The 18,461-nt window shown below is 34.7% G+C and overlaps 1 protein-coding gene across 1 annotated transcript in view; it reads left to right on the forward strand.

The window, feature by feature from the left end:
- Window positions 1–2,812: 2,812 nt before the first annotated feature.
- The window catches only part of LOC145681862 (kelch-like protein 12), a 60,156-nt gene continuing 44,507 nt past the window's right edge, over window positions 2,813–18,461 (forward strand). Inside the window, exons 1-4 of the mRNA XM_081753470.1 lie at window positions 2,813–2,998; window positions 3,804–3,926; window positions 6,767–7,068; window positions 16,614–16,785. Coding sequence (XP_081609596.1) covers window positions 2,813–2,998; window positions 3,804–3,926; window positions 6,767–7,068; window positions 16,614–16,785 — 783 coding nt within the window. The remainder of the gene's footprint in view (window positions 2,999–3,803; window positions 3,927–6,766; window positions 7,069–16,613; window positions 16,786–18,461) is intronic.

Here is an 18,461-nt window from a genome sequence, read left to right on the forward strand (position 1 = left end):
CGTTACATCAGTAAAACTATGTTCATATCACACATATTGTAAAACGTGTATTAGAAATTATAACGTAGTATGTATAAAATATGGCTTTTGAAACATAGGACAAATTGTCCCGTCCGTTCGCTATACTATGGTTAATCAATCAAGCAGAACTCATGTCCAACAAACCAAATTGACACAATATGTTGTGTAGCAGTAGTTGAAAGATCAAGACGCCTCGTACTATACTTAATATTTGCAAACTTCTTAACAATTCGAAGAAATTTACACTACCTATTTGACAGTTGCGAACCACGTCCAATATGTGTCCCGTCCGTTACGCTCCATAAAAATATTAACAACTCAGTTCATATCTCTGACAATATTCTGAAATTAAGCTACAGAAAGCCTATTTTACTTACGTTTTCCCTGTTGTGTATATTACATTTATAATTATTAAGGACAACTAGAAAATTAAACTTCATTGTACTTGAAATATCTATGAATGTCCCGTCCGTTACTATGGAATGACCCTTCAATCATTTTGCAACTTTAATAAACTCTTCAAGCTGAATTCGGTTTTTTATATATTTTTTTTTCTCTAATGTAGAAATATTCTGTTGGTGTCCATTAGGAAAGGAATGATAGGAGAGGCAGTGGAGTATATATTGTTATGTCTTGGAGAATGTACGAAAATGTGAAACAGTTGGAATTGCTAGCTTGCTAGCGATTAGCAATTTCAATCCCCTTTACTATTAGAAATAGCCACATTCAACATCTAGTTTTGAGTGGAAAATACGTGAAGTGAGCGGTCTGTTTATTGTAGTTGTTTAGCGCAATACAATATACTACTCGTGTTATGTTTTTTTCCGTAGAAGTGAAATTACATTATGTCTTTAGGACTTAATTTAAAATGAGACAGGGGACGAAATGTAATGTACAACAAACTGGTGGTATATAGATAAAATTGGAGAACCCCGAAATGATTCTTAAGCCAGTATGGTGTCTACCACAATCTCGTTTGATATGGCGTCGAACCGAGGATTCTTCATAAACAGTGTTGCCTACAGTATAAGACAAAACTTGTGAATAGAATCACTCGTGTTTCATCAGATGCATGAAAACCCAGCAAGAATTCCATTATTACTACGAAAGTCCATAAGTGCTTATTCACCTCTTTAAAAATCTTTTTATATTCAATGTGAGCTGTCGCAACGTTCTCTACTGTCTGTAGTTTACAAGTTGAAAACTGCTTCTTCTTTTTCGAGGTCCGTTGTGGCTATATAGTTAACGTGTGCATCTTCGGTATATGAAACCCGGGTTCGATTTCCGGCGGTAACTCGTTACGGATCACACGTTAAGCTCTAGATCCAAGTCTCTTATAACTTTGGTGTTCAAAGGGACGCAAAATTCTAATACAACCCAAGCACCCGTATGCAGTCTTGTAGTGAGTACTTGTGTGTTTGGTTGGTTGAATTACAGTTCAGCGTCCCTTTCACCACCAAAGCTGTATGAAAGGTGCACCTATAATTAGGGTGATAACCAAATTACTGTAATGTATTCAAACTTTTCAAGGCTCTACCACTTGGAATGGAACCCGAAAGTCCGTACACCACAGGCATACGAATGATCCAAGATTTGATTCCTGGTGGGGGCACTCGGTCGAAAAAGTGTAAAAAGTTTTCAGGCCAGCTATCCTGAGTGAAGTGTTCTTGGGTTTTCTTCACCCACATCAGACAAATACCAGGATGGTACCTAACATAATGATCCCAGGCCACTTTCATCCTTCCTCATTCCTTTCTTCCTCTCTAAGTACCCGGGTAGTGTGATCATCGAGGAACATCCCTCATACGTATCGAGAGCCCAGAAATCTAATTCTTAATTCTAACCAAACGCATGCATGCTTGCTAGCCACTAGAGTCATTCCTGTTTTGTACCAGTTACAATATTTGCCGTTATTATTGAAAAGGAATATCTTTACATTTTGAAATGTTTTTGTTGTTCACTAAATCATCAGCCAGTTTGTTATATATGTTCTTGTATCTGGGCAAATTTAAAACATTATATACTTTTTCCTAGTAGCTTGAGCTCTAGGAAGAAAACATCAACTCTGTCTCTGTTGGAATCTTTATCAATAGGAAAACTCCATTTCAACATTTGACCACAGTGAGATGAGAAGATATAACTCAAGATTAGGAAGCTCCTGGAAAGAGTTTCTCTCAACTGTATCTTTATATTACTGAATCCGTTCCAAATTGGGATAGAAGTGTCGATCGGTTCTTACATGTCATTCTCTGACGGAACGCCAATTTTACTATTATTACTTCTAAAAAATATTAGTTACAAACATAGTCCATAAACACACACACACACACACATACACACACACAAAAGAAAAAAAACCGAAGTTAACTAATGTAGACTGTAAAAAGTCTACAGAACTAAACAAGTGACAAAGAACACAACGAAGGCTATACGGCGGGTACAATAACTGAACAATGATTTAGGTTTTAAATCTTCGTATTTTTTTACAAATCTACTAAGAGGCAATTCCCACCGCTAGAAGGTATTGTAAAACCGCCAGATTTAGGGTTAACCACTGATGTTGGCAATACTATTCGTACGAATGGCCTATTATACTGTTAAACAACAGTGCCTCCGTTTTCGATAGGTTTTATTTATTTAGATATTTGTTTCTTCGTTTTGAAAAAAAAAAAAAAAAAAAAAGATTACTGTTTATACTTTCCGATCTTTATGTGTTTTTAAATAATATGTTTTTTTCCCTTCTCAACAGATGAATAAATTAAGGGTGTACTAGTTCCAAAACAACTTAAAAATGATGCTTGCACCCATTGTTCAACCTATTATAGGAGGGGAAAACAGCCTTCCTACTAATCGTTTACCATACAATAGTCGCCAGCGAATGCCTAGCATGGATAGTGATACAAGTTCTACAGTTGATACTTTAGATGGACCATCTGCAGAGGAGTACAAATTCGTTGAATCATCGCATTCTTTGCAGGTAACTGTTATAAATTCGTTATTAATGCATTACTTAATTTTAGGTTATATTTATCTTGTGGAAGATTCTGTTTTGTAGATGTTATGCCGTGCATTGTTTTTCTGTACACAAAAGCTAATTTCTTTTTCTTTGTTTTATGTTATGTTCAGTCAATTTAATTCAAAGAAATGGATTATAATAGTACCTAGTACCTTCTATGGGCATTATCGATTTTTTGAGAATCATTAGTTCACAAAGTTATTTAATTCTTGAATTAACAGATTCATTGCGCACATTCGGAAAACAAAATATAAACTCTTAGAACATAAACTCTATATCAAGATCTGCAGGCAACAATTTTTTACTAATATACACTACTATACATGCTGAATAATAACCATGTACGTAAATAAACCTGACCATTTACGTAAATAAAATACATGCTGAATAATAGCTTGATTTTTGTGACTGTTTCCAATAAAATTTTTATCTTTCCTTTTCTAGTTTACGAACATGAAAATGTTTTTAAAAAAAAATGGTGTTCTGGACCATTTCTGTAGCTTTCCACTTGATAGTTTCTATTTGAGTTTTATATATCTAACATAAATTTGCTTTAAAGTTTATTATAAGAGTACCAATCACACATATTTATAATTTAATTTGCTTATTTCATATAACCAACAAGTTTGATAGTCGGACGCTCTGTACCGTACTTCTATTGAAAAGGATTCAACTTAGAATTTACTATAGATTTAATTGGAAACATGTTCTTTCATGCATTTGGTGCTGTGCTTCAATCAGGTTATTTTAAACTTATATTTTTCAGGTACTAAAGGGATTGAACGATTTAAGGAAAGATGGACATTTCTGTGATGTGACCTTGTCTGTTGATGGTGAGAAATTTCCTGTTCACAAAAATGTCCTTGCTTCATTCAGTCCTTATTTTCGGGTGAGTACGTAGCCTTATATGGAATTTTTGTTTTACTAATTTATTTCCTCCTCTGAATATCACCTTTACTCAGATATTTTCGTTTGTTAGGCTGGGAGGATTACGTGGTATAATGATAATGTGAGTCAAACCATAAATAATTTACTATCAAAAGATTCAGCCACAGGATGTTGGTGAAAATGGAGTTGTCAGACGAATAATATCGTAAGAAACGAAAAGCAGGGCTTGTAGATGTTATGCAAGTGGAAATCATACTTTTTCCAACAAATTAACATCGCTTCCAGAAGTGGGCACGTTGACATTAACGCATGGAACAAGATGATATGGCGGTTGCCCTAATATGCTACGAATATTAAGAAGAGAACCTAGATACAATTCTCGTTCAAATGCAAATACTCCGGCGGTAAAACATACTTATAAAGTTGAAAAACAGACTGGCTGTACCGCCATAGCCCCTAATTCAAAAATCCCGGTTTAATGAGTCATAAAAGTGTGTGAGGGGCTAATTTGAAATTACTATCGAAGGTGTGGCCTAAAACCATGTGACCTCATGACGTCATATCACGTGACCTGAGGGCGTGGTTAATTTTGAATTTCCCGCGGGGAGGGACCTAAGACCACGTGACCTCTATCAGCCAATCAGAATCGCAAAATTTTTACAGACACTACTAGATACCCGAGCGGGACTACTATTCCTTCACGAGCTACAGTTTTATATTATATGGATGGTTTAGGTTTGAGGAGTAAATAACAAATGAAGAAACCCGACCATGTTCTGATAGTATCAGCCAACAAAATGAAAAGCAGTATTTGATTTAATGCAGTCCAGATATCAGACTTACCATATTTATTTTTTTTAAAGCTTGGTTTCACATACATTGGTAATATGCGTAAACAAAACAATTTAGAGTAGACCCAGGTTTGTTCTTCAGTAGAAATACATATGGTTTGCATCCCAAGTAAATTTTAAGTCTATGTTACATACAGCCTTGGCGTATGTAATGAAACTTAGTACGGAGTTTTTAAAAGAAGCACATGTACTTTTGTAAATATATATATACACTTGAATAATTAATACTTTTCTGACCGGAGTATATATATTTATTTATTAAAATTAAAATAAGATAAGGCGCAACACTTTTCAATAACTTAATGTTATTTTCATCAGACATTAACTGGAAGAGATATCTTCTTAACATTATATAATTTTAATTGCTGCATTCTATAATTTTAAATTTTTAGTATGAAACAATCAGGTATTGTTATAATTTACTGTTACATTTTAAATTTATAACTGTTTTATTGATCATTTTTCTTTACACTTCCCTCTTTTATTATTATTATTTTAATAAATTATTACAAATATCAGTTAATGTTTATAAATAAATATATAGCTGGCCAGAAAACTATTAATTATTTAAGTAGTAGTTCCAGAGTCAAGATGGGTGAAGTTCGCTTTACAAGGTCATATTCTAGAACCGTACGTGGGGAATTCTAACACTTTGACTCTACCTAAAAATTTCAATTGACCTACACTTGGTTGATTTGATTCCGATTCTGGGTAAGAGTACAGAGCTTTTCAAAAAAAGAGGGGTGGCCAGGTATTTTTGAACAAGACTGTATATACATACACGAGTATATACAGTCTTGTTCAAAAATACCTGGCCACCCATCTCTCTTTGAAAAATTGTGTACTCTTACCCACAATCGGAATCAAATCAAACAAGTGTGGGCCAATTGAGATCTTCAGTTAAGAGTCAAACTGTTAGATTCCCTACATACTGTTCCAGAATATGGCCTTATAAAGCGAAGTGGGTGGCCAAGATTTTTTGAACAAGACTACGTGTATTTAATTAATAAGAGGTACACATACCAGCCAAAACATTAAGATCACCCATTACTTTTTAAACGAAGTTCTTCGCTGACGTAAGAGGCATGGGATACAACAGGCATGGACAAAACACGAATGTGTCTGAGTAAGAACACATTCACCAGACACTGTTAGGTATGGATCTCTGCAGCTGGCGTTCCTTAAGCGCATGGCATTGTCGATAATGACTGGAATGGACATATGCTCATCATCATTGTATCGCCGAGCAATGGCACAATCTGGTGAATCGCGATGCTACTTTCATTATATCGGTAACAGAGTCAGAATCTGTCGTCGAGACGACCTCAGTAGGATGATGATAGGCTAGTGGTGGCTCCATTATGATTTGGGAAATGTTCACATGGTCATCCATGGGGCTGGTAGTGCGTGAAGGGCAACAGGACCGCTCCTAGGTGTCAGTGGAATCCTTTACGAGGGCAACACTTCGTGTCACAAGACTAACGTTGTGCTACAGGGTTCGAGGAGCACATTGGTGAATTTCAGTTGCTGCAATGGCTCCCAAGTTCACCTGATCTTAACCCAATGAACCACTTTTAGGATGTCATTGAACGTCAGATCCGAGCTCATCAACTCCTTTTACGGAATTTAAGTGAGTTGTGTGTGCACAGATGCGGGGCGCCATGCCTCCAGCCACCTACAAAGGTCTTATTGATTCCGTGTCAAACCGCATGCTGTTTTGCGAGCCAAAGGTGAACATATCCGATATTAGGTAGATGACGATGTTCTGGCTGGTTAATGTATATTTAATACGAATAATACAGTAGTAATTTGTTACTGAAAATAATAATAGTAACAGTAAATACAAATTTCATAGCAGACAAGAACTGTGTGTTATATCATCGTTGGTTTCTACCTTGTGGCTACTAATATTTAATGCAAATTAAATATTGTATATGATTATTAGCAATAAATTTACTCTAATAATTAACTGTTCTTCCTTTGTTAATAGGCCATGTTCACCAGTAAACTTGCGGAATCCAATCAACAAGTGGTAGCGTTAAACGGCGTTGAGTCATCAATGATAAAATTGTTGTTGGACTACGCATACACTAGTGAAATCATTATAAATAAGAGCAATGTACAAAATCTTCTGTCTGCGGCAAATCTTCTAGAAGTATTGCCTGTTAGAGATGCATGTTGCCAGTTTTTAGAAAGGCATATGGACAGTAGTAATTGTGTTGGAATTCACTGTTTCGCAGAAACTCACGCCTGTAATGATCTCCAAGAAAAAGCCAAAGCGTATACTCTCAGGTGAGCTAATAATTGTTTTAATTTGGCACGTGTCCTAAAGCGACGGAACACTCAAATAAGATGAATGATGCAGTTCTGTGGAAAAGAGAATTCCTCCCGGTAATTTCAAAAGCTAACGACAGTTGCCATATTCAAAGATGAGAGCTCAGGAAAAAGTGATTAAAAGAAATAAGGTTTGCTGTACATTTCGCAAATCAAGTATTACGCAATCCATTCTCCAAAAATGATTTAAACTGACAATTGTTTTCCATACTTTTGAATGCTATATGCTGTCTAGAGTTAAGACATATAAATCCACAATGCATTTGGTAAACTTCTGGTATTGTTGGCGTAGGATAGTGTCCAATTTTGTACGTTAGCTCTGACATCGTTCTGCATAATACACGCATCTTCCTTGGTATAACGCAAAGCGACCTTCCTAAGACCAACACCAAATTTCACACTTCTTATGTCATTAGAAGCACAATTCGATAACTGTTCCAAATATGCATGAATACTTTCCTCAAATAAGAATCTGCCAAATATAAATAACCCTATTTTGACCATCGTTACATAAGACTCGTTTTCCTATTTCTGTCGTCCCTTGTTAAAAAGGAACTTATCTAATAAATCTACTTTTATTAGAGATAGTCACAGCTACAAATAAATATAGCAGATTATTACCATAGTAGTATTATTATCACAAGGATAATAATGGATAAGTTAACCCAATCTCTCAAATATAATAGAGTGTAATATACTAAAATTCTTCTTTCACATTCGCTGTAAACTACAAGCAACTGTAAACTAGGATAAAAGCTTTCTCAACAATAAACACTAACATCGAAAGTATCTTCCTACAGAAATCAAACCATCTTCATAACAACGGTAAGCAACGTAATAACTCAATCTTTGATGAAACACGCAGAGAATACATTATTATATGAAATACTTATTAATAAGTGTTCTTGGCTAGACGAATGTACAATGATTTATCGATAGTTCGGACGATTGCCGGCTATCCACAAAATAGTTAAGTGTGCAATGAGACTCCTAGGACATCGTTATTTACTGTATTATCCGAATAGACATAACTTCTTGCGAAAATGAAATAAACATTTTAAAGGAAGTTATTGATCACATTAGTTTTACATGAAATTATACTGACACTCACTGAGATAGTTCAGGCCTCCTTGTCAACTCCGTGAAATTTGCCTCTTTTTAGAGCTCATGTGGTTCGGATTCCACGTTAATCAGTAGGTCCATGCCTCATATAACCTCGCTGCTGAACGGGACGTTAAACCCAAAATCAACTCAACTCAACTCAACTTGCTTTTTTATTAGAATACTCTTCACTGTTAGATATTAGGTAATTTATGTTGTATATATACAGCACGAATTTTCAAACCGATTTTGGTTTCTGTCTTGAAAACCGAAAAGTAACTTTCGGTTTTAAGATCGAAATCGTATTAGAATACCAATATCCGAGTATTATCTGTTCGGAATACCAGTCTGTGTTTTCTGATGTACAAAGGAAAAATAAAATTTTGAAAACAGAAATCATAATTTTCACAACGAAAAAATTCCTTTAGAAAAAATACAAACTAATAAAACTCACCTAACGAAACCTTTTCGTACAAAAGCTGTTACTTATATTCCAAGGAGTTATAGAAACAGGAATGTGAATTAACCGTGTTTGTAATTCTGGAAGAAGGAATAAATTGTAAAGTGTAAGTCGGTGACTGAATGTTATCGGCAGCATAGAAGTTACTTTTGTTGTATAGTAGGTGCAGTATTCAATATTTTAATTTTTGGTAAGTATAGTCTTACTTTATTTATTGAAGCGAGCGTAGCGAAGCTTCTACCATTCGATTCGATGGCATTTGTTAGTGTATCTGTTTGTTCCAGGATGACCGTCGTAAACCTTATCCAATTTTAATGAAACGTGGTACATTCCTTCATTCAGCTTGCAGATATAACCGTATTGCTTGGGATTGCAATCCACCAAGAGTAAAAAAGTAAAATGATATAAAATCTAATCCATGTTGTAAGTTTGAAGATATATGCAAGACAATTTTTCGATATAAGCCAGGTAAAAAATATTCAGTTACGACAAAACATAGTAGGTATATATATATATATATATATTTTTTTTTTAAGGCCCCGCAACTCGAGATTAAAATCTATCAATAATGAAATTGTAAATTACCTCCTCCCTCACCTTCGCCACCATTTAAAAAACATGTTTCACGATAATTTTAGTTTAAAAACTGTTCAAATTTGTTGCAATATGTCGCACATTTTTTAGGCTTTCTAAATATCCTTCTTTATGGAGTTTTTCAGAGTTCCACGGTAACTTTTGTAAGACCCATTCGATGTTGATAGAGTATTATGTATGTCATTTGACAATATTCCGTTCTTCTCAGTGCTTGGGATTAAATCAGTCAAGAATGAGGGGTGAGTTAACCTTCTTAATATTGGATGGATTACTACCTCCCGTTTTTCCGTGTTTCAAAAATAAGTTCTATGATAATTTTCGTGGAAATGACACGATTTTGATTCAGTGTGGTGTATGTGTCTAGTTTATTGAGATTTTGACATGATCCCTACTGCTTGAAGCTGAAGTCAAGTACAAGGACTCGCTTAACTCCTTCCCTTGCTGATTAAAAAGTGTGTTCTATGATAGCCTGCGTAAGGAAATTGATTTTTGGTGTATGGCGTAATTTTTTTCTAAGGATTTTCAATCGTCACAGCTGCAGAAATGTGTCAGTAATGAGGGAGTCCATTCTTCCCTGTTTTGTAGTGCAAAAATTTTTAAGTCAAAATTTATTAAAACATTTAGATTGTTATAGAACATAGTGTGTATTTTCTTGGAGATTATAGTAGTTTGGGGTTGGGGAGGATCGTTCGCTTCAAAAACGCACATCATCACTAGTCATAACAATTTCAACAGAGAGAGAAAGACCATAACGTTATCAGTAATTTATTTTATGTTATCTTTCATGCTTATCAGATTGCTATCGTATATTTCTTTCATAGCTTTGATTCTACTCTGCTGAAGAAAAGAAAACAAAAGACTTGTCTGCTTGTAGTTTCTGTAAACACCTGTACCTCATCAACACTGGAAGTGTCTAGACCAGCGGTTCTCAAGCTTTTTCAGCCGTAGAGCCCCGAGAGTGGTTAGTTATATCTGTGTTCTGAATAAGAAAAATATCTATTACTATATTATAAATAAAAAAATCTATAGGAATACATTTTTATTGGTGTGTTTATTGGAAACAATGGTAAAAGAGAACTGGACATGATATTATGTATTACTGAAATCTACAAAATGATATAACTGGAACAATTAGTTTAAGATATTCGAAAAACATTACGTTACAAATACACCCGAAATTAATGTGAACGTCTTCATCGTCCAAATGAGCTCCTTCGAAAAGGCCGTTTCACAGAGGTACAAAAGCAGAGGTACCAAAAGGTAGTAAAAGCAATTTAGATTTTGAACATAGTATTGAAAGTGTTCCCGTAATTGAGCCTAAAATTCGAGAAGTAGTTTCCTTTTAGATGATGCCTGACAGTAGCTGTCCGAAACATTGTCTATAAGGACCTCATATTCTGCCACAATTCAGGGCTGCTGATTTTGTCGTCACTGAATATGGATTTACAATCCACTTAGAATTCTTTCGAATCGATTCCTGAGTGTACCTTGGAATTTAAATTTTAAAGCAAATTGATAAGATTTTCTTTTACTATTCCTGTTAAGTCAATGTGAAACATGCCAGATCTTTATTCTTTGTACTTTACAAGCAAGAAAGGTTGAGATAGTTCCCGTGGCTAATAGATATATTACGACGTTTCCATCTAGCGCTAGTGGGAAGAACTCAAACTACTATCACTAAAAGTATTTTCACTTGATGGAAGTAATCTCATTGTTCCTGCTAGATGGAAACAACAATTTAATTTTTGTTATTTTAGTATTTTATAAGCAAGAAAGGTTGAGATAGTTCCAGTGGCTAGTAGATATATTATGATGTTTCCATCTAGCACGCTAGTAAGAAGAACTCAAACTACTATCACTGAAAGTATTTTCACTCGATGGAAATAATCCCGTTGTTCCTGCTAGATGGAAACAGGAATTTAATATTTGTCATTTTAGTTCAGTTTTAGATGCTAGGAAAAATTTTTGGGGTCATTTTCATAACTGCCGGCGACGGATCCCCTGAGAATCAGGCGCGGAGCCCAGTTTGGGCAAGGCTGTTCTAGACTATTTTCTACCAGCGTGTAGTTGTCCATCCTTGTCTTAAATAAATAAATAAGAAAGATGCTGATAGTTGATCCAATCAGATTTGATCCAACATTCCCAGCGTCTGATCAAGTTTACTAACAGAAATATTGACTGTTTTTAGTAGCTTAGATTAACTACACGCCAGCCCCCTTCCTCTTGCCAGATTCAAAATTTCTCGATGTCAACACCCCGATACTTGTTTTTCTCATTAATTTTAATATCGACATCGTTCAGTTTGAGATGTATAGATAAAGCTTTTAACTGGACGGAACAGTTGAATAATCATATGCAAAACACAATGCTAGAGCAGTTCATATTTCTCATTTCGAGCGCTGGTTGTATAGGGAATGTTTCGAAAGGTAGGGTAAATGGTAATCTTAATTGATGATTAAAAAAATAGTTTCCCCTAATTGGATTTTTTTTTTCTTTCTTGGTGAAAGTATTTCTGTAATGGAGACGATCAAAATTGCCAGTTGCTTTTAGGTTTTGAAAACATTTTAGTACATCATAAGTGAAATTCGATTTCTAGTTTTAAAATAAATGTATGATTTTAGAACCCAAAACCGAATTTGTTTGATGCCTAAATTAAAAAAAGAAAAGAAAAAAATGAAAGAAAATTAACAATTACAGATTTTAATTAATCAAGATTTTAACTTACAGTGTACAACCAACAGAGAGGATTGGGGCAACTGTTTATAGAACATAAATAATAGAGTTCGGCTTATTCGGTTCAATTTTTAAAGAGCACTGATATATACGAATTAATTTTAATACTCTAAATTGAGAATTGTTTTCGAATGTAGAATTTCACACTTTCTCGACACGCAGATCATTCATTGAATTTTTCCGCAAGACACTTCAGATAAGGAGGGTGGACGCAACACCTGTCAATTTAAACCTACCATACAACTATATTCAGTTCTAATTGTTCTTACACTAATTTACTTCATCGTGCGATGTAGGACATTAAGCTAGCAAGACTTAACTGTCCCAGGATAGAATCGCACTTAGGGCGTGGGTGATATATATTGTTCTTTTACCATTTAATTCATTATCATCAATCATTTTACATAGTTTCCTGTAGTTTAAAGGGGTAACTCAAAAATAATAAAATTCTGCTAAAGATAATAAAGAGGTTCATGTGATTCCATGTATGGGATATTAAGAGAGGCATTTTCCAGTAAGAAAACGTACATATCCTTTTAATATAGACAACCAAAATTTCTTTACTAGATTTTAAATGGGATATGAATACCCACAGTTAAAGTCATCGTTACCTGTCAAGATGTTAACGGCTTGCTTCCATTAACGAACCCGGCCGAAATAATAACTGTAGCTGCATATTGCAAAAGACAATTAAAATATTCGCTTTCGTTCAAGAGTTATCCTGTGGAGCAACGGACAATAAGACCCATTAACCTGACTGTAATAAATAAAAAAAAGCGTCTACTCGTGAAAAGAAAGTACTCCCAGGAGATAAGCGGGTGAGAAGTAAGTCCTAGCACGTTTGGACTGTTGAATGCTTGGCTTGTTCATTGGTTTTGAATTTAACGTCCCTTTCAGCATCGAGGCTATGTGAAACGTGGACTTACAGTTAAAGATGGAATCCGACTCACCCTAAATCGTTCAAATTTGAATGCTCTTGATCCGGTAATCGAGCCCGGGAGCCCGTGCATCAAAGGCGCGTTCGTTAGTCACCAGACCATTGGATAGTGCTTGTTGGTTAGTATTTTGATTCGTAGTTAAAAGTAAGTAGTAGTCGCTTGCATCAAAGTGCCGCGGTTTTCTCCTCTCATCCCTCATCCATGGTCGATATGAGAACTGATCATGAATAGAGGCTCAAAATGCATTAATCTTACGATATTTCAGGTAGATTCTGAAAAGAAAAAAAAGTTTCTAAGAGAAGTAGTCGTTGAAAGAAGCTTTATTGAATGTTTTTCCAACATGGGAATTCTAAGCTACGAAATAATTCTTGTGACTACTGAAAGCTTTGATTTCAAGCTTAATTTAAAATTATACTGCTTAGCAGTATACTTTGGTCTGTAGAAAAGCCAGGAAATAGAAGGGAGGAAATTATGTACAGTCGAGGTCTTCTGTCAATTTTAGGTTATTAAATTTGTTTTTTTTTTTTCTTTCTTCGAGTAAGTGCCATTTTTCCAACGTATCCACACTATAGCCATTATTTTATTTTATTTTATTTTTTTTATTTTTTGGCCCAACGAGTACATGAAATTTATTTGTCTGTATAAATCTTCAGTAGCAGTAACTAATATTTACGCACTTAAAAAGAAATTAATCCAGGCATTATGTGTTATATTAAACTGAAATATGCCGATTTTTTGTGTGTATCGGAATTGGTGGCATTATTGTAATTTTATTTATAGAAAGTTGAATAATAATAATAATAATAATAATGAATTGAATTGTCCTTTTGAAATTCAACTGTAAATCTTCTTTATGATTTACAATAACTACAATTTCTTTTAGCTGAGTTCAAGAACATTAATCCTAAAATAAAACACATGCTGGAATTTACGAGATTAATTTTGAGTGATTATGCTTATATAAGTATGACAAAGCGGAATATTGGCACTATGATAAAAGAATACACCAGAGACTTTTAGGGAGGCAGTGTTGCTGTTTCAGGTGTATCAAAACATACTATTAAATATATTGAACTGCTACATAAAACGTCATTACCTATAGAAAGAAATGCATATGAGTGATTTTACAGTTCTGTGTTAAATACTGGTAAAGAGGATGAGGCAAAAGAATGGAATGTCGTTAACAGAGTTTATTAGCAATAAGTAATGCCAATAAATTTCAAAATAATTGAAACACTTATTTATTGCAACACGTAATCTTAGTATCACTAAACATTTTCGCATAGACGGTTTGTGCTAGTGTTGTTATGGATAGTAATCAGTAGTATGCGAAGAAGTGTAGTACGGATTCACATATGCGAAAGGCCAGATGTTGTTAGTACGATTGGGAGACCTCACCGATTTTCGAACAGAGTAAATTGTGAGGCTTACTTAATTGGAGTAAGTATATCCAAGATTGCAAATATTTTATATATGTTGATGGTTTATTGAACTTGCGGCAAGAAGAGGAATAATGAACGGAAACCAAGCCTAGGTGACAGAGAACGCCGAGCATTGAAGAGGGATCTATAGAGTTAATATGGCGCAGCAGACTGGAAAACTTAGTTACCATTTGAAACGTGTTTCCAGAATCACAAATTGCTTATGTCAACACATGCGGTCGAGTTGCGATTTTACCGGCAATGCAGTAGCTCGAAAAAGTTGTGCCTATAACGTAAACCCTTTGCCGTCGACAGTTGAAAGAAAGTAATATGGTTCGATGAGTTATCACTCTCCTTGTTTCCAAGAACATGCCGGACACCCAGAGAGCATATGCGCTGAACTGCCTATTTCTTACCGTTATTCATAGCGGTTCTCTTCCGGTATGAGTCGCAGTTTCATGATATTTCGTTTCCCTATTATTACTCTTAAAGGGCAAATTGCGGACATTTAATGTGACTAGGTGCAAATTGTTCCCTAGTACGTACACAATCTTTTAATATGACAATGTATCAGTACACACAGCCACACCAGCGTGATTTGATTAACATTAGGACGAATTTAAAGTCTTGCTCAGATCCCCTCAATCTCCCAACTTAAACATTATTGAACATCCATGGTCAGATTTAGGCAGCGTGTCTGGTGCAGAGTTCCTCCTCCATAATCGCTGACACGACTAAATGCTACACTGCATGAAATATGGCATACTATTTTTTTTGGTAAGATTCACGAGTTATATGCCTCAATTCCTTGACGAAATACTAGATATTGTACAGGCTATAGGTCTTACAACATCATATTAATCAGGTAAGCTGTAGTTTGTTGAGGTGTTTCCATTATTTTGATTACTATCTGTAAGTAGTGAATAGATATTTCTTCTCTTCGGCTCAGAGATTTCTAATCTAAGTATTAGTTCTGTTTAGTGGACTTAATTTGTCAGCTTCAGGATGGGTTTAGTGATAGTGTGTAATTGTTTTTTCTCTAGCTTAAAATTAATTGATGTTTTATTCGTATAGTAAAAGTTTCTCCGCTGTTACATGTACACTCATGTCCAAAATTATTGTCGCGTGTCTATAAATATGTTGTTGTAGGAATATAATTTGATAACGAATTCGCCCGTTATTTCTTATAATGTTAGTATGTGCTGTGCATAATCGGTAAAGACATGTATGTGGCAAATTACATGTCAAAAGAGCAGTGAATAAAACGAAAATAAAATTTTATTGTTCATTTAGCAACATTTTATTTTATTCATTTTATTTGATTAACTTAGCAACATTTTATTTTCGTATTTATAATTCTTTTCCTATGAAATTTACCATAAATATACATTTCCCAATTATACACATAGTATCAGTATTAAAAGTACCCTGCAAAATCAATATCAATTTTTATTCTTAAAAGAAGACAGTTATAGGTATGCGACAATAATTTTGGACATAAGTGTACATCAGAATAAGTCTATTGCTTTAGTAAGATTATAGGAGCAGTGTTTGCAGAGTAAGTTAATTTAAAAATCGTCCTTGTCATTAAGGTAACTTTGAACATCCCTGAATTCAAGATGTGATTTCTTACTAAAGTTTGTGTGATACATCATTATTAGAAGTTTATTATACTTTAACAAATAGGAAATCTGATTAATTCTACAAGATGTAACTTTCATCCGATATGCCTAGAAGAAGGGCGACCGATTAGCGTCTGAAATGATTGCATACATTAAACTATATGTATTTATGAAATCCTTCTAAAGGTAACAACTGGAGTATAGTTTTTGGTTTTTAGATATAGACGTAATGTTGTCTCTGAGTTTATATTCCACAAATGAGTCGTCCTAAATTATTTTCGAATTTTGATGTAATATTGGGTGTGTATATTCGTTTGGTAGTGACTGTACGAAATGCTTAATTCTTAGTATTTGAAAGCAGATCCCCCCCCTCTCCCGAATCACTGTATATTCTTCTATTTTTATTTCTAGTTAGTTCTTACCTTTATGAGTGATATTACATTTGCTCGGAGTTCAGTGTGCAAATACACGTCACACTTATAATCAAAAGAAAAATAACTCGTAACTCAATTTTTCTGCTGAACAACTCATACTATATTTATTTATTTATTTTTTACCATAATGTGCCTTTTTTTTTCCTTTCCTTTCCTCTCCTTAATATGTATGAAAGCTTTCACGACTGAAATTTTTATAGGAACTTCTCCGATGTTGTTCATCAGGACGAGTTTTTACATTTAACTGCAAGTAAATTAGTGGAATTCATTAGTGACGATGAACTTCAAGTTGAAAGGGAGGAAGCTGTATTTCAAGCAGTAATGCGATGGTTTCAACACTGCCCGGAATTAAGGCGACCAGAATTTCATAAGGTAAGCCACATTTTGACCTGACATACATCTTAGAGTACTTACGTTTCAAGTAAAATGTTATAGTCAGTATTAGCCACCATTAGCTCTGCATCACGATTTAGACAATAAATATGAATTGACATATGTTCAGTGCTTGATGTAGGGAGTATGCAGAGATATGGCATACTCTCACCTCAGGAGAATTATAATAAGCATAACTTTATCTCTGCTTTCGCGTTCACCATTTCATGCAAATTTATTCCTTGGTAACAAGGTGTTATGCTTACTCGGAATTGTCTGAAACATATAACTTTCTCATATTTTCCATTTCGAGCATTGTATGTATAATTGTAATAATATATTCTGTATTCTAGAATTTACCAGCACTTAAAGAACTCAGTAGGGATATTTGAGGACATAGCTAGTTGCGAGAGGAAAAAACATATTTTGAAACAAAATTAATGTAATTTCCTTTTAAACACCATGATATTAACTTATTAAAAAGAAAATTCTAGCATTTCACAATCTTTATTTTTGTGGACCTCCAAAAGACTTCCTGTAAATGATGAGTTTCTGTTTAGCTTCTAAGTTCCATTGTCATTATTTTTGAAAAATAAAGCTTATTTTAAAATCTTCATACAATGTACAAATATTTTATTTTTGTTTGTTTATTTAATTTCTTTAAATTGTTATTTGTTTATTTAATCTCGTTAAACTTTGCCTCACATATTTTCCTTTTATCTGTTACTCCGTATGCTCCGTTGTCTGTGAGTAATGACTGTAGAAATAAGTTGAAACATGTTAAGACTTCATATAAAGGCTTGGAAGGTTTCAAAGTAAATTCTGTCTACGTTAATTTTGCCCTCTTGTTGTACGAGGTATGATCAATAAAGAATGATCATAAATGAATAAAACATAATTACCTGTACTAATCGTCCAAATGTGGACGGTCTTTTCAAAATACTCCCCATTACATGTCCCTATGTTTTTACCAGTCATCAAAGACATACTGGAAGCCATTTTTGGACAGATCGTTCAAAATCGCCTCCGCAGCTTTCACCACTGCTCCTGAAGATGCGAAACACCGTCCCTGGAGGTGTTTCTTCATAGTTGGATAAAGAAAGAAATCACAAGGGGCTAAATCAGGGCTGTATGGAGGATGGGGTACACACGGAACGTTGAGTTTTGCAGGATAGTCAATAAGAACATTGACAGAATGGGGCCTGGCGTTATCATGGTTTAACATCTATCTTGTTTCTGTGGTCGTTTCCGATGAATGTGACCTTGGAGGGTTTGCAATACACTCTTATAATACACTCCCGTGACAGTTGTATGTGGTGGGACGACATATTGTTACACCATGCCTCGAATATCGAAAAATGAGATAACCATACTTTGTTAGCAAAAGCAACCACTCTTGCTTTCTTGGGTGTTGGTGATGAAGGAGACTTCCACACAGAACTCTGCTGCTTGGACTCAGGGCCATAATAATGAAGCCAACTTTCATCGTCAATGGTGATTTTCAATAGAAACATGGGATCTTTTTTGCAGCTTTGATTTCCGCTCCGAACAATCCTCCACACGCACAGCGTTTTGATCGGGAATGAGCAATCGTGGAACCAACCACGCACATGAACGTGACATACGCAGTTTGTGAGCAGCGTATGAGCGGAACCAAATGAAATGTCCATTCTTTG

Source organism: Thermobia domestica, chromosome 3 (assembly GCF_964235325.1).
Source record: "Thermobia domestica chromosome 3, izTheDome1.hap1.1, whole genome shotgun sequence".
Lineage (NCBI taxonomy): Eukaryota > Metazoa > Arthropoda > Insecta > Zygentoma > Lepismatidae > Thermobia > Thermobia domestica.